The sequence below is a fragment of the Corvus hawaiiensis genome, chromosome 9 (genome assembly GCF_020740725.1).
Source record: "Corvus hawaiiensis isolate bCorHaw1 chromosome 9, bCorHaw1.pri.cur, whole genome shotgun sequence".
Lineage (NCBI taxonomy): Eukaryota > Metazoa > Chordata > Aves > Passeriformes > Corvidae > Corvus > Corvus hawaiiensis.
In genome coordinates, this window is record NC_063221.1 from 16,298,024 (window position 1) to 16,325,057 (window position 27,034).

The 27,034-nt window shown below is 36.5% G+C and overlaps 1 protein-coding gene across 2 annotated transcripts; it reads right to left on the reverse strand.

Moving 5' to 3' along the window:
- MTF2 (metal response element binding transcription factor 2) lies at positions 1-27,034 on the reverse strand. Of its 2 annotated transcripts, none has more exons than XM_048312427.1 (15): positions 26,821-27,034; positions 16,704-16,902; positions 16,475-16,556; positions 14,842-14,937; positions 14,365-14,465; positions 13,889-14,037; positions 12,535-12,630; positions 11,373-11,441; positions 10,438-10,561; positions 7,156-7,223; positions 6,604-6,774; positions 5,848-5,956; positions 5,626-5,684; positions 5,386-5,490; positions 1-4,561 (listed from the first exon to the last, which is right to left on the reverse strand). In XM_048312427.1, the coding sequence occupies exons 1-15, from the start codon at positions 26,823-26,825 to the stop codon at positions 4,207-4,209; spliced, it is 1,788 nt and encodes a 595-aa protein (XP_048168384.1). In that variant the 5' UTR covers positions 26,826-27,034; the 3' UTR covers positions 1-4,206. The 2 variants fall into 2 exon arrangements, with proteins under 2 accessions (XP_048168384.1, XP_048168385.1); XM_048312428.1 differs by lacking the exon at positions 26,821-27,034 and adding an exon at positions 26,431-26,476.

Here is a 27,034-nt window from a genome sequence, read left to right on the forward strand (position 1 = left end):
TGGTGCTTACAGAAAAAACTTTATTTAGAGCAAGACAGAACTATCAATTAGCTTCCTGCTTTAAAGCAGGTTTTGAAGTAAATGAGCTTGTTAAAGAGTAAAACTGCAGATATCAGGATTGGAAGGTACTGTATTGAACATTAAATAAACAGAAGACTAGGAAACTTAAACCATATGGAAGTCAATCAGTGCCAAACACTAAGTAGCTAACAATGGGAAGCAAATGGAATATTGTCAAATTGAGAAGCTGGAAACATAAATTAGATCAAGTGAAAGAAAAACACATACTGGTGAAATAGTATCAGTAAACAGATTAGAAGAAAGATTATATGAAAAGAATGGTATGAACTACAGCTGTATTTGAAAAATTAGTATCTGCAAGCAAGTATTTTGGCACTAGTGAGAACCAGAGTAACTGCTGGTATTACAGTATATGGATCTCAATGATGAATATGTACAAATCTGATTTAAAAAATAGCAGAGATGAGCTAATTGAGAACATTAAGGGATTCAAAAATGCAAAATACTAAAACACTAAGACAATACAAAAATCTTGTTTCATTGTTGCTGAATAATAAAACTGAAAGACAGCAAAAGCATCAAATTTCAAGCTCATTCTCAGACTGTGCACAGCTTATAGTGGTCTTTTGCTTTACTTTCTATCGTCCTGCACGATCTTTGCTAAAAGACAGTTGTTTCCCCCCTCCAACTTCCTTCAGGGACTCCAAAGGAGACTCTTTTCCCATGTCTTCATTACACCTCACCTATAGATGATCCAAATTACAAAAAAAATAAAAATACCCAACAGCTAACTTTTCTAAAAACATTGACAACTCCCATGTTTAACCCATGCATTAATATGTTTTTCTAACTAAATTTGGGTATCAATAGATATGACACCTCCATATGGGTGTTTAGCCATCAGTTTAAGTTCAACATTGACAGAATGACAGCATCCTAAACCTTTTTTGCTATTTGTACAAAATGTAATTTTCTCCCATCATGCCCTTAACTGGAGGGTTATTTTTCATTCAGACAGATATGAGGCAACTAGAGACATGCCTGAACATATTACCTGTGTAGCATTTGCAAGACTCATCCTCTTCACTCTGTGCACAGAACTGATGCTTCTGTCCAATTTATCCTTATCACTGACTACTGCTCCATGGTCAGCCTTGGAGTGTTCCATCCCAATTCACCAACTTCCTTTTAAAATACAACACTAAAGATCACTTTAGTAGGATGTTTAGGATGTTCCAAAGACAAACCATTTTTCTGTTTATTAAATTATCTTTGCCCCCTCTCCCTAGACAAAGTGCTCCTCTTCACCTTCGAGGCCTTTTTTTGTCTTCATGTTAAATCAAAATAATGACCTGCATTTCATGTATCATGCTTAGAGATTTTTCAAAATGCCTGTTATGCATAGAAAAACCATAGTTTTATTCAAAATTCCTGCTGAAGTTTTTGTTGAGAACAATGATTTGACAAATAGTTTGCTATGATGCTTATTTTACAATTCTGACCAGTATTGTGCCATTATTTCTTTGCTGTCTTGTTCATGCGATACCTATATTTTTAGAACTGTCACAAGAGACTTCTCCTACCTAAACACTACTGTAATACAAATAAAACATAATGGAAAAATATTAAATATCATACACAGAGAAATGGTTCTAAATCAGTGACCACAACAAAGTTGAATTACATATATTTACACACATGCATACATACAATGATCGAGTTATACCAAAATGAAATCATTACATACAGCAACATTTGTCTTTTTCCTTGAGACACACCACTACTACTACATACAATGAAATTCACATAAAATGAGAAAGGCATTTGTAGGTGTGCTTTAATTACTACTCTAGCTCTATCTTCAGCAGCACTATTGCAGCATTTTCCAGTACATGACACCTTGTAACAAAGCATCCCTCAACCATAGCTGGAACACCAGTTAGTGTCTATGTGCAGGGCAAGTGTCTCCAGGACAGGAACAGGAAAGCTAGAGATTGGGAAATGATGGATGAGAGGATGCCACCAAATATGTGCTTCACAAGAGTACAGAATCAAAACTCATTCTTCTCTCTCAAAAAATACACACATTTAATGTTGGTCTTTTAATTCTAAGAAAAAAGCAATTCCAAAAATACAAACTGAACATCAGAGTTAAGTCAACCACCATAATAAAATGAAATGACATTCACAATAGTTAAGTCTATGGACAGCTTTGACAAATATTTTCTCCCCACACCTCCCCCACTAAAGTCCCCAAGTACATTCCAATATTTATCATTAAATGAATCTTTATGAAAAATACTGCTGGTGTTCAGTTAGAATTAAAGGACTTGGATAAAGTGAAACAATAAAGACAAATACAGATGGTGTGAGTAAGGTTACAAAGGCTTTACATTTTGCATTATCTCAAGATATAAACATTCAAAAATTAACATGAAGTTGCTGTGTTATCAAAATATTGCAGCTATAGGCAAGGCAACATTAAATTAATAGCTGAGGGTGTGAGGAAAAAACCCACACATTTTAGTGAAGGTAAACAGAAGTGGGAGCTTGTAATTAGCATTTTTATAAAGCTAATATAACCCAGCCAGCCATAAGCCAAGCACAGGATAAAAAGCTTTCTCTGCTTCCTTTGGCTATAAGGTGACAAAAAAAAGATCACCTTTTCAAGATGTTCAAGATGAGCAGAAAAAGTCAAATAACCAAGTAATGGAATAAATAAGTACTAATTCAGGCAGTACACTTTAAACCACTCTGTCACTTGTTAATGTTACAGAATTTTATTTTGGTGGCAAACTGTAAGCATGTAAGAAAACTAACCTTATACAGTACAGTGAATAACCACCAAAGTAAAAATATTCTTCTGTTTACTCTTTGGCTAAAACCCCCTCAAAAGTAGCAGACAAAGAAAAAACATCTAATACTGGCAAGAGACTTTTTGACTTTTTTTTAACAAGTAAAATAATCTTATCAATTTAAAACTTGGTACATTTTATAAACACAAAAGAGGTAATGTTGTAATAAAATCAGTAATGTTACTTCAAATGGCAACATTTGTTGACCCTGTGCAATAATACACTTCGTTCATACTACACTTATCAAAATATGACTGTTTCTACAGATATGTAGAAATCCTGCACAACTCCTGTCAACATACTTTGTAACTGGGACATGAAATTTACAATCAGAGTGCCACAAGAACTTTCAAATTGTTATTTCCAGTAGAACTGATTTCAAAATCTTCAGATCCTGCATTATCTTTTAATGGTTAATTCAAACAGAAAATAAAGGAATGTAGAGCACACAAACATCAATGACTGCACCCATTGCCAGAACATGCTGCACTGGTTGGACACTTTTCCTTAGTACATAAAAAGCAACAGCACCCAATAAGCCTGAGAAGAAATGCTGCTGTGTAAATACTGGCAACTATTCCTGAAAAAAGAATTATGGGATGTATTCTCAGAAGCTGACCGATCCCATAATTGTATTGCATAGGTCACAATCACACATCTATATACACGCCCAGGTCTGTGTGTGCATATACACCTCTGTATATACGCACACACGCGCACACGCACACACACAGAGAATATATTAAGAAGACAATGAAGTCTGGTCACAGAGCAATTTACAGGCTCAATATATTTTTTCTTTTTTTTTTTTTTTTTTTTACACTTTGTTTGAAAGAAAACTTCAGTATTTTACAGTCTTCAGTAGGCATTATATACACTGCACTTATGAAAGCTAGAAAGTATTGAAATAGAAATACATTTCTGCAAACATTTGGGTAAGAAAACAAACCAAGATTTTTCAAATATTTGTGCTATCTACATAATATTTTCTCTAAATCACAATAACTGTATCCATGGAATGTTCTCTAGAGAATGTCATCTTTTTTTAAACACCATGCACATTTTTAAGCAATTGTAACCCAAAATATCCCAACCTAAAACAATCTAACAATGTTCAGATAAAAAAATTTAAAGTCTCAGATCAGATTTTAAAAAGATAAGTCTTTATCACAAGAGTTGTAATGATAACAATTACATGTTAAGGCTAAACTGGTTTTGTTTTTTGTTTTTTTTTTGAGAAACACATTTAAAGACCATTTCTCTCGTGGCTCTGCATTATGAACTGTACTTACAGATGACAGTGCAGTGAACATAATGTTCAGTCCTACAGTCAGGATGCAGTTGCTCCTTCCCACTCCACAAGATACTGCACCTTTCCATCAAGTGTCACCCGACGAGCCAACACACGGTATTTTTCCCCACAAGCTATTCTACCTGCTGCACCAAAGTAACTAGTGATCGAGTTCTTTAGATGATTGAGCTGTAACTCCTGATCTGCTAAGTTGTTAAGTATCTCTGTATTGAGTTCATCATACTGGTAGTCTTCCTTGCTCTCATCATCTTTTACAATTTCTGAATTTTGAGTCTGGAGTGCTTTTCGTGGAAAGCGGCCTCTCCTCCTCAAATGTGGTATTGCAGCAGGCCAAGTTCTTCCTGTACGAGTCCTTTTTCTCGAGTCAGATAAACTATTGAAAATAAAAACCCACAGCATTAACTCCAAGGAAATTCAAAATGTATGCTGTATCATCAGTTATTTCCATGCCACTCATGTAATAATTTTAGTTGTTTTTCACTCATAAAATACTTATTGCCCACAGATAGGTAACTGTAAGTATGGCACTTAGGTAACAATTTCAGAACTCTAAATTAAACATGAGCTTTTTAAAAACTGACTATTTATATCACTAATGCATACAAAAATTACTCATGAAAGCACTTAATAGCATGAACCAGAAAGGGGAGACAAAACAGTAGAATCCATGTACCTCAATAAAAGAGAAATTTATATTTGCTGAACTTGAGAGGGGGAAAAGTTCAAGTAACAATTTACTTGCAGGAAGACTGACTGTAGTTAATAATTTATTTATAAAGACTGTGCCAAAACTTTTCCATGCTCTATTGACTGTAAAAAAATCACAGCATACTTAGTATTTTATAACATGAATACACAAACCTACAAAAACAAAAGCTGCTAAAATTAATTCAGAGTACACATCAGTTCTTCTGTGACCACTAGTAGAAAAACTAAGCTCAGCAAACGTTTACACAGTTTAATTCTTTTCAGTAAATGTAACTTAGCCACTTATTTTACATCAAAAACAATGGTTAGTGAGCACCAAAAAATCTTCACCCTGTGAGTTGTAAGCAGAACTATTAAAGACTAATTTTCATTCATCCTATTTCTTTATATTTCCGCACGCAATTTATAGCTCTACTCTGAGAATATTTTATCAAAATTGATGCACTACAAATCTTATCTTTATAGCAGATAGCATAACAGGATAGTTACCTATAATGTCTGGAAATGCTAGATGAGGTAGTTTCTTTCATATTGGCAGCACCTGTGGATTCCACATCTGAGGTATTGGATGAATGTGCAGTTCCATCAGATTTCCTGTTTTGCAAGATAACAGGTTTGCCATGTAAAAAAATAATCTTATATCAAAAATTGAGCTGACCTTTCAGAAGCAAACATATAAATTACATAGTGTTATAATGCTTTATGGGAGGGGTATTTTTTTTAATTTACCCAACAGTGCAGGGTAATTCCAAGGCTGGGTTCTCTATCACCGGAACTGGTTCATTATCCTACAGGGAAAAAAAAGGTACTTCAACTTAAATCTTGATTTTTTAATTGATTTTATTTGAGAGCAAGTGGGGGAATATAAATTCATGTTAACTTGTTATGTTTTTCTTCAACATTTATGATGCAGTTAGAAGGAAGGGAGGAAGGGGGAAGAAATATCCTTACCAGAGGAGATGACTCTGGAGTTTTGTGAATCATTTTTCTTGTATAGGGACCAGGTGGACGACCTACTGATTTTTTTTTCCCCTTTCTTTCTATACCATTACTTAATTCCCTAGAAGAAAATTGGTATTTTATTCTGTATTATTGATGATAATTTTCACTGAATACATATCTTCCTTCGGCAATGAATATACAATTAGATATTGATTTCTAAAACATTGTATTAAATGAGATGATTCTGGCAAACCAAAATTTGCAGGTAAAAAGCTACGTGGTTTTGTTTTTGTAATAACATCAACAGAGTCAAGGTATTTCTAGGGACATTACTGATTCCCAAATGTTGAAGAGGAATGAACAAGTGTTAAATATAATTTATTCATATGATCACTCTTAGTGAAAAAGATGGCACATTTACCAATACAAGCTACTATTTCACAGAATACTGTCTATTTAGAATTCTAGTTAATTATTGCTTAAGAGATCCAGTAAGGCAAAAGGTTTTGTTTCCCAAATGACAGCAAAGTTGAGACATTTTCTATTTTCTTACTGCTAAACCTCATGTCGATTTTTTTATAAGAATCCTTATAGAAAGTTAACTACAATTGTCCTAAAACCTTGTTCCTAAAAGTAATCCACCTTTACAATTATTTTTTTAAAAACCCCATTCTACAAAGAAAAGGCCTTTTTTGCAGGCACCAAAAAATACCCAAAGTAGCCCCAATTAACCACAACACTGCTAGGATGACTGGGTTATTTTACCTCACATCAGGGATTGGTTTAGAAGACTTTCTGCCTTTAATTTTGAACTCATGAGAAGTTCCTTCTGGTTCTTTATCAGCCTTTAAAGCAGCATTCGGTGGCACAGGAGGAACTCGAATTCTCAAGCCAAACAAATGCTTCTTTTTCTTTATTTCTTTTCCAGACATAAACCTAGATGATGTTCAATTAATTGTTAAAATTCTGATACCAGGGAAAGCAACTTTTAAAATAGCAGTGTACATGCAAAACAAAACTACGCAAAGAGAATATTCATTCAAACACTATTTTACTCCCCTCTCTAACCCTATCACAATCCTCCCTCTCAAAAACAGAATGTGAAGTGGAAAGAGGATGGAAGTTAAAACAATTTTTTCTCATAGTCTGGGTCCCAATCAAAAGAGTCACGTGATGCTATAGTTTGAAATAGAAACAGTATTTAAAATTTAAAACGTTATCTACAGCCAGAGTGATCATTACATAGATTAAAAACTATAACCTAAGTCAGATTAAATAGGCAACCAACATTTAAAACCAAAAGTACCAATAACTTACATAGTCTTGTAATCGTTTAATGCCTCCAGGACATGCTCATATCTTTCAGATTTTGGTGTGTCTGCCAGCTGTGAAGTATTAAGAAGTCATTTAAGCTGTCAAATTCTTTAGTAATAGAAAGATCCCAGTTACTCTGAGTCATTGTAACTACAGATTTGAATGTGAAGTACTTAAAATGCTGTGGTTGCATATTAATCATAATCCTATATATTCTGTGATTTACATCCACAGAATTAATGCCAAGACCAAGACCAGACCATTGAATGAGTTTCACTTTTAAGAAGTACAAGAATAATACCTCGAAAACATTTAGTGTAATGAGGGAACGTAACACTAGATTGTCCTTCCGAGACTCCTAACAAAAAACATCTGTATGTACTCCCAAATTAACTGAGATTGCAAACAGAAGATAACTGTATTGAAAAAAGAACTTAGTTATTTATGATAATTTTTAACCAAAATCCTGCCACAGGACCCAATTCCCATTTTTTTATATTACTCAATTTGATAAGGGAAAAAAAAAAAAGGAAAACATACAGAAAAATTATTAGAATTTTAAAAAAACCCAAACCAGTAGGTCTATTTTCATGCCCCTTTTGCTAAGGCCTAGTCTAACCTCCCTCCTTTCACCAAAGCCTGAAGTAACTAGTCCCTATCAAGCTTTCAAAACATGGAATCTTCTCTCTGAAAAAATTGCATGAAGAATTACAGAGAAAAGCAGAACAAGTATGGCGGCAACTACAAAATGGATACAACATTTATGTAACAGAATGTAAAATAAGATTGTTTACATTTATATTTATACATCTACTTTTCAATTCCAGCAAAATGACTATTATCTCCAGCTGCCATGCCAAAACTTGTAAATTTACCTTTAATTATAGAGCCGACAACAGTTTAAGTTTCACTTTTAATACGAATATTAAGGACCAGACTGTACAACACTGGCAGCTCAAAGAAACCCAACAAAAACCCAACAATGACCAGATAATTCCTAAAGAATACAATTCTCACCAAACAAGACACAGAGAAAAGGTAAAAGAATTCATTGTGCTAACAGCTAAATAATTGAGTAAATAGACTCAAGAACCCCAACCTTTTAACCAATTTTGAGCAAGATTGGCAGTCTACCTGACTGCTAAAGCTAAGGAAGGTATTCAAGTGGTTTTAGCTAAAGAAAGTAACAACCTGTTTTCCATGTTCACCATATGCTATCCAGAGGTCTGGCAACTCTGCAGCACTAAACTAGAGAAAACTGCCACGTATTTATTGCATTCTAAAGAATAACATGTTAAAAACTACTGGCTTAGGAGGTCTGATAACTCCATCATTTACCACTATCTTACCTACAGCTAAAACCCTTTTCCTCTTACTCAAGTATGAATAGGTAGAGAAGTAAACTAAAGTGTCACTTCTAACAGCGGCAATTTAAGGAGATTACAAAATCCCTAAAATCATTATATGGTACATGTCAATTATTTCTGTGATTAATTTCTGTTTCCCTCATTCCCCTAATTAACCAAAGTTAGTCAGATTTTTCAAGATAATTTTTGCCAACTTCATGAGAGACATTTAAAATCTTTTCAGAATAAAATCTTGAAATTTCCTCAATACAGCTTGTATAAATTTATTCAAAATCTAGCCCTACAAAAACGCAGCATTCAGACTTCAAACTAGCAGTTTCCTTGAAGGTGTAGAAATATTAAAGAATTGAAAACAACACAAAGAGGTGAGTTAATTTATTTTGGATCTGCCCTTTCCTTCCTCCCCCTTAGTTGCATATTTTTCACAGATTGAGCATGGATGGATTGAAAGCAGAAGGGGGAAGAGCACAGAGAGGACTGCAACCTTTCAACTTCTTCAAAATGACGTGTGCTCCAAATTAATGACACCTTCACTCTCCTCATCCACTGCCCTGACCAGCCAGTCTGACATGAAATTATGTTAAAGAATATTACATTAAATGAACAAACAAATTACTTCTACATTTCCCTCAATACTAAGAAAAACAAAATTCAAAATTAAAAACAGCTTACATACTTATTAGGCTATACAATAAGATAGCTAAAACATTCATTCTATTGAAAAGATGATGTGAGAATTACATTGTGTGCAGCCTTATCTTAATCAAGGCTCAAGACTTGATATGACAGACTTATGGATTTTATATGACTTAGGTAAAAGACGCCGTACATACCAAAGTAAACCAGATATGTATTCATGACACTAATTTTTAGTAATGCTTTAGTGTATGCTTGTCATTCTAACAAACTACTGAAACTGAGAGTTTAAAATATGTTTAAACTATTTCCCATTATTTATGAAAAATAATTACTCATTTAAACCACGAACATACACTTGGTTCTCAAATTGTGTGTGCTAGTAAAAATGGACTACAGATAAATGAATTTACTGTAGAGAAGTATAAAGGCAGGATTTTCTCATAATTAGAAAACTTCAACCCATTATATGCCATGTATTAAAAAAAACTTCAAAACCCTAAACAATTTTCATGCACAAAATAAAGCACTTACTCGACTAGCAGTATGCCAATCTGAACTGAAATCATAAATTTTTGCATCTAACCTCTTATGCAGAAACAAAGATCAACACTGGTCCTCTTAGTTAAATATAAAGAGAATCTGCTTGAGTAAATGGATTTCTTTTAATGCTAAGATAAATGCCCAGTAATCAAATAGCTGGGAAAATAATCAGTATAGTAATGAACTTAAACCAAAACATTTTGAATCCAACTGAAAAAGGATCAAAACAATTTTTAGACCTGGACACAAACTGACCACCCCCACTGTATGAATTAGGAAGGAAAGAAGAAATTTTTGAATACAGTATTTAACACATAATGTGTTACACCTTAGAGACTTTGACTGTCATCTTCATACACAATATACTCTGCATTCAATTCTACATTTAGATTTTCTGGTCCAGGCACATGAAAACATCAAAGTAGTAAAAAAAATTATGAAATTAAAGGAGAAGGTAGATATGCAACAGAATAAACAGTTAAGTAATGAAAAGTTGCTATGCAAGTAATTAGCTGCATAGATAACTTGAAGAAATTTTACAGTTTAGAAAAATATACACCACCTAAAAACCATTCTATTTCTGCAAGGAAATTAAAAATTTTTTCATTATTTGGGATTACCAGATTTAAGGTACTAAAGGATTTAACATCCAGAGTAAAACAGTTCATAGGTTGTTAACTTTCAGGACATGTGTATGCACTGTGATTTAAGAACAAGAAAGGGTATTCTACCTACTTACCTCACCAGGATGCAATCTATCCCAGTTTTCATTAATGTAGGCCATAAGTTCAAGCTCCGAATCAAAATATTTCTTTTTATGAATAACACTTAGGTTGTAAAGGCATAGATGTGCTATATCTACCCTAGAATATTTGAATAAAAAAAAACAGAGAAAACAAGTATATTTCTTCCAATTGCTTTCCTTTGAAACAATTTAGTAGAAAAGATATTAGCATGATACAGTTGGAGGAACATGAAGCCCAACTTAAAAATACTCAATCCAGACACACCATGAAGCCTCCTGCAATTTCTCTTCAAATGATTCCTTCTGTTTTGAAACTCACTTTCATTTCTGCCTCCTCTCATTGTCATGGTATTTTTTCGAACTCCAAAACTGGTCTGGACCATGGGACATGTAAGCAAGTCTGAATTCATACTTGAATGTATCAGTCCTGAATTCATGCAAGTATTTTGGTGAATTAACATTTAGCAAGGTAATTTCCACCATGTGTTTGTTAGCAACATTGGATATAATTTCTATTACAGATTAGTTCCATTAAGACTCCTCACGGAAACTATTACAAAATGTATCAAGATGTGTACTCTGGTACTCACTTTGTTTGGCTTACATAATACAGCAGGATCCTAAGTGTGCAAAAAATACTTAACTTTGATATCTCAATCTTCACATATACAACAAGTGAGTAGTTGTTTGTTACTTCACTGAATGATCCCAGGAATGAATCCCAAGAGCATGCAATCACAAAATTATCTCTACAGTTAAGAATAAACTCTGAAAGAAACTTATTTCTGGTCAGATACACAGCAAGAATGACTCGGGAAACAGCTCAAGCTAACAAGTAGACTTCCTTTTTAGCAAAGAGGACCAAAACACCAAAAAGGAAAACAAAGCATGTATTCAACTCACCCTTTTTTTTAAAAATTCATACTTACCATCTCAAGGGTAAACGTTTGAGGTATTCTGGTCCAGAACTGCAAACTGAGCAAATGAACGTATAAAACCTAAAAATATATACATATGTATATGTACATGTGCCTGGGTTGTGGGTGTCCATACACACACACGCACAGTGTTTTAACACTCTGATTATGAAAAAAAGGAAATTAAGCAAGCTAGAAAAACTCAGCCATGTGGTATTTGTGAGTCCCTTTCTTCTCTTACTTTCGCAACTTCTATCATCTGTGCTGATACCTACTGGGCCAGATACAAGGTACTTCTTCAATTTCATCCTGCTACCACTGTTTCATTCTGCCTGAGAAAGTCCCTCAGCCTGTGACTGTATCAATGAAGATGCTCTGTAATGTCCCCAGCACAATCTCTCAAATGCAAAAACCTGTGCACCAGCGTAAACATGCATTTTAAGGACCCATACATTCCTGCATCCTAACTCAGTTCCTTTATACAAACATTCCAGCAAAATTCCTATATAAAATCATAATAAATAATTAATTAAATACTCTTTGATTCTCTTCTCCAGTTTTCCTCTTTCATCTGCTGCAAGTGCTCAAAGTTCCTCTTAAAATAAAAGCACAGACCAGCACTTTCTCATTTCTTTTTGTCCTAACTCCTCACACATGAACAGAGGATGTAGAGTTCCCCTCAGTCTAAGTATGCCTCCAGCTCTCTCCAATGCCTTACACTGTTAGTGCGGGGAACTGTTGCACACCCAACACCAACAGCCCACTCCAAGCATGGTGTCCACTGTTTGTGTAAGAGATGAGTCACCTACACACTAGGAACTCGAGAGCCTTTATCCTAATAGGCCCACTAAAGGGGTCAGCTTTAAAGCATTCCATCTCCCAGCATCTATGGTATAAGGGATTTCCACACAAAGTGAAGTCAGTAACAGCTGGAATCCAACTCTCCATTGGTTACCTCTCCACCACCCACCACTGCATCCCCCATTCAACTGAGATGAAGAACTGTATTTTCCTGGCACCTGAACACAGGCTGTCTTGTTTATAAACTACTTAAAACATAACTCATTTTTGAAAAATACTCCTGTGTTATGGATGCTGTAATAAAAGCTCGTATGTGAGACTTCCCTCCCATTTTAAATAAAGACAACCATAAAGTACAGCTTAATTTTCTTACCTGTCACCAAAAAGCATTGGCTTTTGGAGGCACTGCACACAAGCCTCATGAAACCACTGTTTACATTTGCAGCACTGCAACATCTTTAGATACCAGCTTCAACAACAGAGAAAAAAACAAGATGTGTTTAAAAAGTTACTGAAAATTCTTTCTTCATTATGTTTAAATTAAATAGGAAGAGATCTTTTGACCCAAACTGATTTTCACAGTTTATAAAACAAACTCATCTCTAGGGATATTTCAGTAACATTTACTTCCATAATGAATTACTAGAAAAGACAGACTAAGAAAAAGATAGCCTAGTAAAATAATTAATTAAGTTATTAAATTAAGGAGAAAAAACCATTTAATTTACTCTGACAACCACACCTTATAATTCTCAATAATAAGAATTCAGGAACTCCATACAAACTCCTTCTGACATACCAGATTAGCTTCCTTGTAATTTTCTAAAGCACAACACAACTGCATCAAGTCACAAACATCTGTTCTGGGGATCCAACTACTTGAATCCTCAAAAGAAACCTCATAGTTTACACCTTTTCCTTTTTCAGCTTCTCCCTTGAGAAAAGGAACCATGCAAAACTGACAGTGATGTTTGTTGAAGTCTCAAAATTCTCAAACTAGAGCTCTGTCCTGTGTCTATACACTCAAAAACTTGGCTTCTTTGTGGGACTCTTTACTTGCCTTGACCTCAAAACTTCAACACTACCTTATTCATTCACTCATTCATGCTGACACCAGAGTACTCATCTCTATCTGCTTAAGAAATCCTCTCCTTGCCTTTCTTGTAAAAAATAACCAGCAAAGGACTCTGTAACACCATTAGAGGAAAAAAAACCATCTTTCTCCTGCCAGCAACTGAAAATCAGGATATGATGCTATGGTAGAATCAGACAGCTGTCTAGTCCAACAAAATTTAGTAAACTAATCTCTAGGTACATGTATCTTCGTGACTTATGACAGAGCTGAGTTAACATCAGAAAAATAACACCTAGAACTGCAAGACTATTAACAAACAATTCCATCCAAACTCAACACATCAACAATAGCAACACAAAAAAAAATTTCTTGCTCATTATAGAACGTACTGTGATGATCTGTGATGGTCACATGACACAATTAAAACAAACCAAAATATTTCATGGGAGAAGAAAAGAAATTAATTAAGAAATTGATAATTTCCCGCTGTGAGACATTTAATGTATATAGAATTCAAAATCCCACTTTGCATCCAGTTTCTAACACATACACACAACAGAAACTAACAAGTTCACAAGAAAGTCTACAAGAAAAGAGTCAAAGTTTGCAAATGCATTAGAGAAAAGTTCTTACATATTATCCATTTACTTACTCTCCAGGTCCTCCACAATAGCAGTAACACTGCTGGACATTGGTTTTATGACCTGCATCCCACTCAAGGTCTGTTGCATTATACGGTAACGTTTGTTTCATGACTTGCAGTGCTTTGGCATTTGGTCCTTTCTTAAGCGCACCACCTCTCTGGGCCAAAACAATTACATCAGTTTACAAAAAACCGTACTATACTTCTGAAATTTCCAAAGCTTTTAATTTGATTGTAGACAAGTTTTCATAACTTTCAAGTCAAATACTTTCACGTGCATTTATGTTTTCATACTAGCATGTTTGTTTAAAAGTGAAACACTGTCGATTTCTAAAAACAGCATTACTTCTCAACATACGAAACTTGCATTCAGATCAAAGATTAAAAGAAAACTCTGAAAAAAATGCCGTATCTTTTTATTGTTTCAGTTTCAAAAACAAAGATGCAATATGAGATGTATTAACGTTTCTTTTCTAGAAACACACCTTTGTTGTTGTTGCAAAGACACACTGTCGACAGAGCCATTTATCATCTGAATCAATCACACTGGAATCAATATTTGGTGTGTGACACAGCTGATGGTAACCTGTATGAAAAATGATCAGCCAAACTGTTATTAAAATGACAAAAGAAGCTTACACAGAATTAACTATATATAACTTCAATGCAACTATAAGGCATTATCCATCATTAAGTGCCAAAAACCTGAACAAAAAGATTGGTAACACATTCAAAATGGTCTTTTAAATTTTCTTAGTAGAAAAAAATAATCTTGACTTACAGAACAGGTGTTAGTCACTTTAACATGGATTATCATCTTTCACTGAGCTGTTAATAGCCACTAAGGGCTACAAAATTTAAGATCAGTTGAGCAGTCAGTCATAGCCGGGCAAATATCCTCCTTTGTGAAACAAATCAAAACATCTTTTAAAATGCAGTAAACAGAAAAAAAATCTAGTTACCTTGCCCACATTTATCACATATAACCATTTCATTTGGTGCTTCTGAATACTCTTCCTGACATATTGTACAGACCATTTCCCCACTCTCAGTGGCTCCTAGACAAAGACGAGATTGTGATTTGTTTCAGATTACATCTGCAGTTGGAACAGTTACCACATGTATAGCCTTCTTCATAATTTCACTTACAGATGCATGCATTGTAGAAACACATTGTTACAGAGCCAAACTTCTTAGTAAGAACATATTCAGACACTTTGTACAGACTGTGTTACAAATATTTATATCACTTATCGTAAGCTATCAGATATTTATAGGCTTTATATTGCCTACTGACTATGCAGTCCATGGTTCCTCAACATCAACAATAAAAAAATCAGTAACTGAATAAAGAATGTAAATTTAGGCTAAAAATACCTATCTGGACAACTAATATATCTTTTGTATTTATATTATTTTGTGTTTCTCTCCACATAAATATGTACACACTTTGCATATCTTTTTGACAGATCTGCCAAAGCAGCCTTAAACCCTTAACATCCAACATTACTACTGTTACTACTACTTACACATATCTGCAAGCATACAGAAACACACAGTTAAGATAGAGGTAAGAGAAAAAAGTAAGTTTGCAAACTGGAAACAAAACTATGTCTTGCTCCATTTATACCACATACCAATGTAACAGCTGATTAAAATACAAGCTTCTTAATTACAGAATATTCTGAGTTGGAAGGGACCCATAAGGGTCATCAACTTGAAATTTTCTCATACTCATTCATTAAGTTTTGATAGCTAGAAAAAATGAATCAGATCATAAACTAGCACTATACAGAAGGAGAACAGCCTTTTTTTTTTTTTTTTTTTTTTTTACAAGCTTCAAGAAATAAAGCAGTTGATTTTTTGCTACTACAAATACAAAGCTTCTCCTTCAGGTAGACAGTGTTCAGCTTAAACATCAAGAAGCAACAAGAACCAGAGCAGATTTCCACTGGTTTTATAGAATGAGGAAATTGTAATGGATTTTCAGAAGGAATTATCATCCATGCTTCATTAGCATTAGGTTATAAAAAATATTTACAATCAAAATGTCTGAAAACCAAAAAGGTGTTATACAATAGGTGCCTCACTTGTTAACTACACATTTCTTTATACCACACAAATACTCTAAAACCTGTAATGGTTTCTTATCTGCAACAGTTATGGTGTTACTTTTAAATTTTTAGAAGTCAAAACTCTGTTCAAACATAAGATTTACCAGGTTTTAGTTTCTTTCCACATCATGTTGTTTCAACTGAAAACAGTACAAAGAACATAAACTTGGTGTAAATGGAGTTTTCTGTTAAGGCAGAGAACATAATCTACCCCCATCTAAACAAACTCAAATGTGATTATTTTTAGAAGTCTTCTCCACCCCACACATGTGAAAAATAACAAACATAAAAAACCCCAACCCAAAACAAAACAGTAACTTCAACGACAGAGTTGTTTGAAAATATTTTTTTCTTACTTGCCTAATTTTTGATCCTGGATCACATTAAATTATACCACTCTTTAGAATAAAAGAATATAATGTAATCACGTTTTTAACAGATACAGTAATCTAAACAATGACTACTTCATGGAAGCTCTTGCCTGTTTGTATGTCCTTCCAGAGAACCCAGGATTTGGAACTGTCTTCAAATATAATGAAGCAGTTCTGTTTCAGTTTGTTTATCTGAAAGACAGAAATATAGAGGAAGCCATGAGTAAAAGTACTAAACAGAAGAATGTATTTCATACTACATAAGCGAGACAATAATACTGCAATTTTCAACAATAAGTGATACTTTACAACTCCAGTGAAGTTAAAAAATGTCTTTACCTTTTTGATAGTTCCAAGATAAAACAAGCCATCTGACCATCTAGCTAGGACATCCTGACCTTCCTCAAATTTACAAAGTGGCTTTTTGGCTTTCTGTCCATCACGTAATGACAGCTTGGTCAGAGATGCTGAGCTCTTATGGCTGCGACGTAAAGGAGACCGCTTATGGACCAGTGAATTACCCACCGCTGTAGAGTCTCTAAAGGAAGGGAAGCAAGAGAAGAGGTAACCAGAATTAGGTTAAAAGAAATGTGTGTTGGAAATACCAGTATGACTGACTCTAGAACCTCAGGTAATGGAAGACCTGCTCGTCTTTTCTGACTTTACACATCTTTAGTAGCAGTTCCTCTGTTACTATACAAGTGTACAAAATCTGAAAAGGACAAGTTTATAGAAAGAGAAGCATTCTATGAAATCAACTAATGTAAACGAGAACGGGGACACACTAACTTCCTAGCTCAGAGACTCTTCACATAATCACCAGAAGCATTGAAAAACACATCAAAAACATTCAATACAGGATTACTTATGCAAAACTCAAATCACTGCCAGTTTTCTAAAATTCCAAGGAAGCTAAAAAGGTCCTAAGCCAATTCTAACTGCATTACCTTGGTAGGGATAATACAGGTTAAGCATTATGCTGGCTGAAGGTAAATACTAACTGAGGTATGCCCAACACAGAATCATGCTTTGCCACTAAGCATAGCTATAGAGCTTTACAGCACAGGATGACTTTCTACATGTTAAATTTCTTATATAAAATAAATTTTCCTCTCTGTTAGAATAAGAGTGGAAAATAATAAGGAAGGAAAAACAACAGATCTTGCAACATTTCTTCATACATGAAACCCAAAATCGTGAGTTATTTGTATCAATAAGCATTTTTCCTCATATATTCCACAATATATAGTCTATTTATATGTAAGTGTGAACATGCTTTTATGTCAGACTACCTATGAAACACTATGCTTCAATTAAAAGAGCAAAATATAGAAAATCATAAAACAAGACCAGACAGTGCACAAGGAAGAATCTTCATAAGTAATACCCAGAATTTGAGACTATGTAATAAAGCTACCATTTGTATATCCAAATGTATTTTTTCTAGAAACTACATGTATGTGTAACTAGGATGCAAACAGTTAGGGATCAGGGAATTAAATAGGATTGAAGAGCAGTTTCACCTCACTCAAGATATCTTAGGTATATTATCAGCACCAGAAACATTTGAATTAATCTCAAAGCACCAACAAAAGCAGTAAACTAATCAGTGTCCCATAGAGTTTGAGAACGGCTATACAGATATTCAAGAAGTTGCTCTACAGCTTCAAAGAGAAAGCAATCTTCTCTCTAAAGAATTTACTATTCCCATTTAATATGACAGTAAAACTGGAAAGGTAATGGCTTAAAGTATCATATTAAACAGTTTAAACCAGGAAGGTTAGGCACAAGAAAATCAGCTGCTTTAAGATATTTATAATCAGTGTGACATTAAACAATGATATGGCAGTAAGAGTAGCTATAATGGGCCTCTGGCATCCTCATGCACAACTGGGTCACCAATTTAAGTCCTGCTTGATCCCAAATACAAAAATATTCAGATGGGTAACTAGGGAAGACCAGAGGAACAAACAAAAACCTTTGGCTTGTTTCACAGCTGGCACCTTGTCACTTCATCTGACATCCTTCATCACTACATCAGAAAATTAAACTGTCATTTCCCATCTTCTCTCTTCATGGTGCAGTAACAGTGTTCAGACCCACCACCCAGCCAGATTTCCCAGATAAAAAATCTTACCAATTCTGCTGCTTCTTACACAAAAGCTGATTCAAGTTACTGCTGCTTTTCCTCAGCTCTTCTCTAACCTCTGATAAATGGAACAGGATACATGTAGCATTCAAAATAGGTTTACCATCATAGAGTAAAAGCACGGCAGCCCAGCACACTAAGTTTCTGCTTTCTTAGTACTAACATCTGGTTTACAACTGTTTTGACAGAACTACTCTCAGAGAGGTTCAAAAATTTTCTTTCCAAAGTTTTTCTAGGGTTTAAGACCCTAGGAAAAGCTAGGTTCACCTGGCTAGGCTAGCCTAGAAATTGGTAGCTATTTGTGCTACAAGGGAGGAACGTTTGCTCTTCTTTTCCAGTACTTGAAAAAATGTGTGAAAGATCTCATACTGAATACACAAAAAGACACAAATTCATTTATCATAAACAGTACAGACTGCCATTTAAAAAACAACTACGAGCTTTATACTCAAAATAGTCTTCAAAAGCATTCTTTTAAGTACAAAAGTTTGTCTAACAACTCCATTGAAATCATAACAAAAAAAAAGTGTGCATAATTTTCTGGCACAAAACACTTAAATGAATCTATACATTTACTTATACAACAGCATAAATTCACAATAGCAGCTTCAGACCCTGAGGAAGCTTGATACACAGTAAAGATGTGAGCCAATAAACCAGACACTTCTCCATTGTCCATACTGCTCTCTTTGTGAGTGATGGCAGTGCAGAAGTGACGACTAAACAGCTCACGAAAGCAGCTCCTGCTGAGGCAGTTTATGGTTTATCTCAGAGACTGAAAATAGGGCTAGTTACCACAATAGGCTGACAGTAGCTTAACAGTTGCTTTCCACATGGATAGGAAGTTTCTCTCCAGGGAAACATTCCCTCAATGTTTTTGACTGAGATTAAGTAGGAAGAGCTACTGTTTTAACAAGTTGACTTTAATGAGCAGGACGTAAGTTACTTACAGTAGGTGTCTCTGAAGTATCCTCTGGAACTACCGCACAAGAAATGTGGTGCAGATCAGCGTAAAAGCTACATGCATAAAATGTTACTAACTTGCCTATCTGTCTTGTCACAGCTCTATCTGTTGTAGTGGAATGCCAAAAGTCACACCTACCATTAAAATAAAACTCTTGCTGGAAGTTAAAAGGCAAACTGAATTTCAAAATTGGCAAGCAAGAAGTTTAAGGTTCCATATTGCCTAGAAACTTGCTTTCCAGTCTTCCCTAAAGTTACATAGCACCTTCCTACTGTACTATTTATAGTTACCAACAAAATTAGTAACCTTGAAATAACAATTTCCCCATCTTAAACATTTCTCTCCAAGAACTTATAATTGCACAATATCCAACAGATGCACTGTCTTTCAAAAAATACTTTCCAATATAAAGATCTAACTTACCTCATTTAACTTGCACAATCAAGCTACGCTGAATGTCATACAGCATGTATGGCTTTACATCTATTATTCAATACTAAGTTTGTCATACTGTATTCTTACTCTGGCACTTAAAATGCATAAACAAAGAAAAGTACTTATATACCCATACAATCTTTCAGAAGTTAGTGGTAGCAGTCAGTAAAATGTGCCTGCACACTGATATAGTTTGAAAATGGAAATGAACTTCCACCTTTTCTTGAGAAGTTGATGTCGTGAAGTACCGAAAACGCTCACCAATTTTTCACCTTGAAGTCTTCTCAAGCAAGACAGACAGAAGAATACCTTATATTCATCTACTTAATGAATTAGTTTATAGTATGTTGCAGAAGCAGAAGATTGTAATTGTCAACAGAAATGGCAAACTGCCTCCCAAAGTAAACTACCTAAATGAGTCAGATTTATGAACCATAAGCAGTTACTATGCCCAGCATTTTATTTATTAAAATTAAATTCGTTTGTTTTGACTTGCTTGTAACTCTAACCTCTTTACTAGCAGTTAGTAAATTTTGGTGTCCATTTAGTGCCTCTACTCCTCTACAGCAATCCTACTGAAGGAAGAAGTGGGAAAAGCTGGGGGAAAAGATGCAAAGAGGCTGGAGGATCAAAAAGACTGAGCATTCTTGCTTCCAAGTGTCAAATTTTTCTTAAGATCATTCATACTACTGTACTCCTTCAGTCTCAACAACTGCTATGAAAAAACTTCTGTTAAGAAAAGCTCCCTTGGACAGGTTTGGCTTTTTTTTTCCCCAGCCATCTCAGTTCACTGATCTGCTTCACAGAATGGTTCGTAAGCACAACTGAATAAACGCAAACAAGCAGCTTAGGACAAAAACTCCCTCAGCTGGCACTGCCAGACTGCATGACTGAACTGTAGTCAGGTTCACTGACAATCCATTCACTTTCAGGAAACTTTTTGAGAAGGACCACCTGACTCATAAATGCTGCAATGGTAACAGGCGATAGCTACCCTATGAGCACAGATAGTATCTTTAATGTTTCCAGAAACTAAGTTTTAACAACAAAGTGCCCAAAGAATACTAAGAGAAAATTTTAATACACTGAGAAAACTCAATGTGGGACAAAGAGCTCATTTATTCCTGGTAAATAGAAATCACAGTGAAGGGATGATGACTTTAAAGATTTATCAAAAGGGAATTCAGACTAGAAATCACACACAGAGCATTCTACTAAGACAACTCACAGAGGTTTAGGATCTATCTCAAAACTGGAAATGCGGTATCGCACAGGAAAGGAAAATATAGTGATGGGACTTATGATAACTAGAGATAATCACTTCAAGTTCCAGAAGTATGATGGTATTGCTAATTAATAACAATTTTTTTTGGTCTGAAGTTGCAAACTAGCCTTTTATTATCCTTTATTAGAGAAAACTGAACTACCAGCAGCCTGTTCTTCTCTCCTTAAAACAGGACAGTTAACATTCACATGGAATGAGGGGAGTGGAGGTCTAGCAAGGGCTCAGAACACACAAAACTGACGGCAGTTTCACACATGGCTTACCCAATACAGCAGCTTGCTTCCTTCCCAGCAGCTCTGGAATGACCAGCTGCCTTCTCCATTAGCTTTCTACTCAGTTTTCTTTCCCTTACTATGGATTCACTGACTGATACTTAAAACAAATCAAAGTACAAAGAGATCTGGTGACTAAACAAGCCAGGTAACCAAGTGCTCACAGCTAGAAGACAGCAGAAGAGGGAAATTAATCTTGTCTGAGAGTAATAATGTTAGCTTGTTTACCCAGCTCCACATAACCAAGCTAAAGCCATGTTTCCAACATTGCCTGTGACTTGGATCTAGTACCTACATTAACAGCTGGAGACATGCTGGATCCTAGCCACATTTCTTCTTTTCAGCTTCTCCACTATTTATGAGATCTCATACCAACCATTATCTGTTCACTGTGGCAAACATACTCTCCTCCCCCAAATAAAAAGATTCTGCTGGGTCAGAAATTAGCAGGTCAAAATTAGCAGGATGACAAGTCAAACTTAAGTTAACTTCCTCCACCCCAACCCAGATCCAAACTTCAGAACAGGTCGATTGAACAAAAAACAAAAAAGAAAAAAATCAATTACATGTAAACAGGCCATTATAGTAGTACATTGCCATTAACTTCTATTAAGCAAAGGATAAAGTACAAATCCAGATTTATAGTCTATCCTCTACACTACTTCATAGACTGAAATGAATATTGCTTTTCCAATGTGCTGTGCCATACAACATCTACAAAACACACTTGGAGCTCCTTATCTTTACACTATTTTGCATGCTAGTACAATCAAAAGCCAACTGTACCAAAGAAGGGCAAAGGGACCATAATCTAGGCATCCCTCAGTCTAGAAAAGTAGAGAGTAATTATTGGGGGATAAGAAATACATTATTAAAATTACTTTCAGTTTTAAGCATTTAGGAAAATACAATAATTCGGGGTAGAAAGGTTCTCAGGAACTCTCTACTCCTGCTCAGCATAGCATTAACCATGAGGTCAAACCAGGTGGCCACAAAAGCACCCTGGGCCCCTGTTCCACTGCAGAGCTGCCACCCCGGGGAGTGGGGATGTTCCCTCCCCCACCAGAATCTCTCTTATTCCAATGTAGGCACAGTTACCTCTTGTCCTCCTGCCATGCACTGCTGTGAAGAGACTAATTGCATCACACTAACTTTCTCATAGGAGCTGGAAGGCTGCAGTTATGTCTCCCTGAAGCTCAATGAACCCAGCTCCCTAAGGCCCCTCTCATAGGGCACCTGCTCCAGTCCCTGACTGTCTTTGTGGTCCCACACCAAACTCACCTAGCTGGCTGTCTCTTGCAGTGGGAGCACGAAAATATAGCATTCTATCTAGATGCTGTCTAACAAGTTTTGTGTAGAAGGAAATTATCACTGCCCCTCAGTCTTCTACTTCTGTTAATATAGCCCAGGATACCACTTGCCTTAGCTCCCAGGACACACTGCTGGCTAGCATTCTGCTTTCTGTCAGATCCCCAGCCAATCTTAGCCTGGGGTTCCTTCTTCAGATGCAGGACTTTGCTTTCTTATCTGTTGAATTTCATGAAGTTCATGTTCAATCTCTTCCTTCAGCCTTGCTGAAACTGAGGTTAGACGAGGTTCTCCCCATGTTAAAAACCCTGCCCTTTTTAACACAGAAGGTGGTCAGGTTGTTCAGGCCATGGTTTATATCTTTGGTGACTGTTACTAGTCATCGCCTTTCCATGCATCCAGAGACATCCTCCAGGAAGACTTCATGACTTCCCTAATGACCGAAGTGAAGCTAACCAGCCTGTGGTTAGTTGAACTCTTAGCCCTTTCCAAAGATGGGTGTAACATTTACTATTCTCTAATCATTACAGATTAGCTCTGTTCTCCACAACTTGGAATAGTAAGGAAGAGCCCTACAAGAACATCACACAGTTTCCTTGGTGCTCTTGAAAGCAGTCTGGTCTGATGGGCCTACATGACTCAAGTTCACATTTGTTCAAATGTGCAGCAAGCCAATTCATAGGCCACTCGAGCAAAGTTTAACAAATCCACCCTGGATAGAAGTTAAAATAGCATTTAAAGCAGAACAACTTTGTCCTACCAATGATTTCAGGGTAACTATTCTGTATAAGCCACTCCTTGTCAATATGATATGAAAATTGTAACTTGCTTATTCTCAGCTTTACCCAGTCAACCCTAATACTAGCCATGACAATCAAATGTGATTTCACATAATACATTACTACCCCAATAGGGTGGTTGGCTTTGGCAAGGGTTTTAATTCTTTCAAAGGGCCTTACCTTTTGGCTATGATTTTTTTTCTCTGAATTCTTCTGTCTGGTCAGACTTTTTAAGGAACACTCCAGTTATCCCAGAATATCTTTTCATTAGTGAGTTTTTTAAGTAGATCCATGCTTTCAGAAGTATATACATCACATTACCTGACAAAAGTAATAAATTTTGCTTCTAAGAACTAAAAAATTGGTAATAAAAACTACGTGAGGCCTCACAGCCTATTCATCTGACTAGCAGTTACATCTACAGGTCTGTTGCATATCAGAAAGAAGTTTAGCCAGAAGACTGAGGGCAAGCGACTATTTCCTTCTCCACAAAACTTGTTAGCATCTAGATAGAATACTGTGGTTTTGTTCTCTGACCCTGTGAAATATGACTGTCCTTAATATGATTGATCCATACTGTTAAAAAGAGGTAGTCACCAGGATAAATGTACTCCCATGTTCATAATACTATAATCATTTGTAATTTTGTTTTTACTTGCTCATATTCTCCCTCAAGAAATTTTAAATAAGTGGTTTAATTCCATTTGATATAAATAGTGAAAGCATTACAGTTTAAAACATCATTACAGAATAACATATTTCTCTACATATTTAGTATGCAGGGAAATAGGACAGGGCAGACATGTATCGCAAGAGCCATTTGTTTGGGATCGATCACGTGTTTGTACAAGAAGAGGCAGAAGGTACAGGGAGAAAACAACGGTACCAAGTCACGGGACACCTTTTCAATCAGAATTTCCCTTAATTGTATCCTAAGCACGTCTGTGAATACAGCAACTGCCTCTTGGGTTTCTGCAGTACCCAACTCCAGTACATGCAGCAACACACCTGCGGGAGTATGAGCACACATCCCAGCAGTTAAAGAGATAACAGACAACATGCTGACTTGCTCTAGAAGTGGGGAAGAAAAATGATTTCAGAGCTGACCAAAACCCCAAAATGGTAAGTTTTCTTCTTTAAGGTTAGTCTACGAGAACAGCAACCTTCATAAGCATTCCACAGAATTAAAAAAACAAATAGATCTGAAACATAAGTAAAGTAGTATTATCCTTGAAGATAGATAGTGAATGAAGTATGTCCAGACCCATCAGGAATGCTCTCATCATTAGTTCTCCTTCTCTCAAAGAAAGTTAAGCTTCTTGATTTCACTCCTCCATGGAGATTACATCTCCAGCAATACCTGTGGTTTTATAATTCTTCTCCTGTTGTGTTTTGCTCAAAGACACACTTCCCCTCCATTTCCAGCAAGGAAGGCCTGTAAAGAAGGTGAAACCAAGTCTGCAGCAAGGCCAGTGGCCAGTTGCACAAAATATGCGGTCAATTCACGAACTAAGAGAAGATTCATATTGGCTTCTAGTCACATCTCCAAGCTTCCTCCTCCACAACTCTTTGTGAGGAGCACAAAATATGCCTTAGTGCCTCTACATTACTTCACATCCATCTCCAGGGAATACAGAAGTCCACTGTCTACTAGGAATTAACTGGAACTCATTTGTTACAGCTACTCTTCCCATAACTTTTACCTGATCTTCTGGTGCAGGGAGGGACAAACATAACTTCATACTAACTACCAATACATGTCTCTTTCACCTATTAAAAAACACATATACTCACTGCTGACTAGCCATATTAAGTCATATGAGAAGCATCTACATCTGATTTAAACTTCTTTCCAGAACAGAAAAGGCAATTTGTTGAGAAGCCACACACCTGTACTTGACAAAATAAGGGTTAACTGCAGAAAACATTATACTCTCAGTACAGACTTACATTTCACAGATTGTACCTCCTTGCAAAGACCCTTCTCATTTTCACTATATTATGCATCTCCTTTCATACTCTCAATCTTTGTTTTCCCTCATTCTCCTTTAAATGAAAAGCTATGAACTCACTAACCTGTATTCTAATAATACAGAAACTAAACTTTCCCCCCCTCTCTTTTAATCTCATTTTTTTCAAATTAAATGTAATTTGAGCTCTCAAAAAAAGGGACAAACGTTACCAGGTTAACTTTTACCAACCTGACTAAAGATCAAAAGAAAAAAAAAAAAACAACAGTGAAACTGTTTTGTTACCATCCCACACTTTTGGCAGTTTGAGTGTATATCACTGATCACATTCCCTTACTCTAAATCAGGAGAAAACCATGTCATCATCCATTACTACGTTTGACCTTTAAAGTTATGATAAGCTGGGTCTATCACAAATTCTAGAAACCACCATAAGGCTACACTGCTTTCCTGGCAGAACCTTTCACTTAATTATGCAGGCCCTCGACTTCTAATAGCACCCTGATACCTCATGGATGAATGACAACCCCTCGTATTTCAACACTAATATCAGTGTCCAGAACATCCAGCACAGACCCATATTGTTCTCTTTCACTAAAAGAGGTATCAGCCCATTCTTTCCACAGAATTCAATACCAAAAAAATCAAAATGCATTACTGCACATGCTTTCAGCCAGCAACAGTTACCACACTTTAGCAGACTAAAGCCCTACCGTGCACATTCAAATCGTCATGGCTGACAGAAATTAAAGAGGTGAGGCGTTGCAGAAAAAAACAAAAAAACAAAAAAAAACCAAAAAAACAAAAAAACACAACAACAAAAAACCCCCACCCCAAACAAACAAAAAAAAAGAAACAAAAACCACAAACCCCCCCAAACAAAGTTACCAACGAGCACCACTACCTCTTTGTGCTGCTGCTCTCTTCGCACTCGAGCGAACGCAGCCTACTCGGACAATATCCTTAAAGGAGAAGATGAAAATCCAGCTGGCGCGAGGCTGATGGCTCCTCACCGCTGCAACCCCCGGCCTCGCCGCCGACCGGCCAGCTGCCTCCCTCCCTTTGTTTTGGTCACCGAGAAGCACCACTGACCCCTCACATTCGCTTGCCAGCGGCCGCTCGGAGGGAGCTCCCTCCCCCTCCCCCCAAGGCCTCGGGCCCCCCCCGCGCCACAGCGGGGCCCCTCGCCGCGCTCCCCGCCGTGGCGCCGGGATGCGGCACCGGCGGCCCGGGCTGCGGGGATCGCCTCCCACCGCGCGGGCCCGGCCGCCCCTCCCTCCCCCCCACCCCTCACCTCATTCGGTCTCTCCAGTGGTGCCAACTGCCTCATACAGGGAAATCGGCGAGCTCGGGAGCCTCCCCCGGCGGCGCGGCGCGGTGCGGCCGGGCGCTCGGTGCGCAGCGGGCCCCCCGGGCGCGGACCCGCTGCGGAAGGCGGCGGGGGACAGTCAGACCCGCCTCACGGGCAGCCCGGCCCCAGCGCAGCCCCTCGCCATTTTTGTTTCCCG

Bases quoted from the DNA above. Each gene is read 5' to 3' on its own strand.
- MTF2 (XM_048312427.1), bottom strand. The intron at 6,775-7,155 runs GTAAGTTATTGG...AACATCATCTAG, and splicing joins TTAAACGATTACAAGACTAT to GTTTATGTCTGGAAAAGAAA. The intron at 4,562-5,385 runs GTAACTATCCTG...TATTTTCAATAG, and splicing joins AGCATTTCCAGACATTATAG to TTTATCTGACTCGAGAAAAA.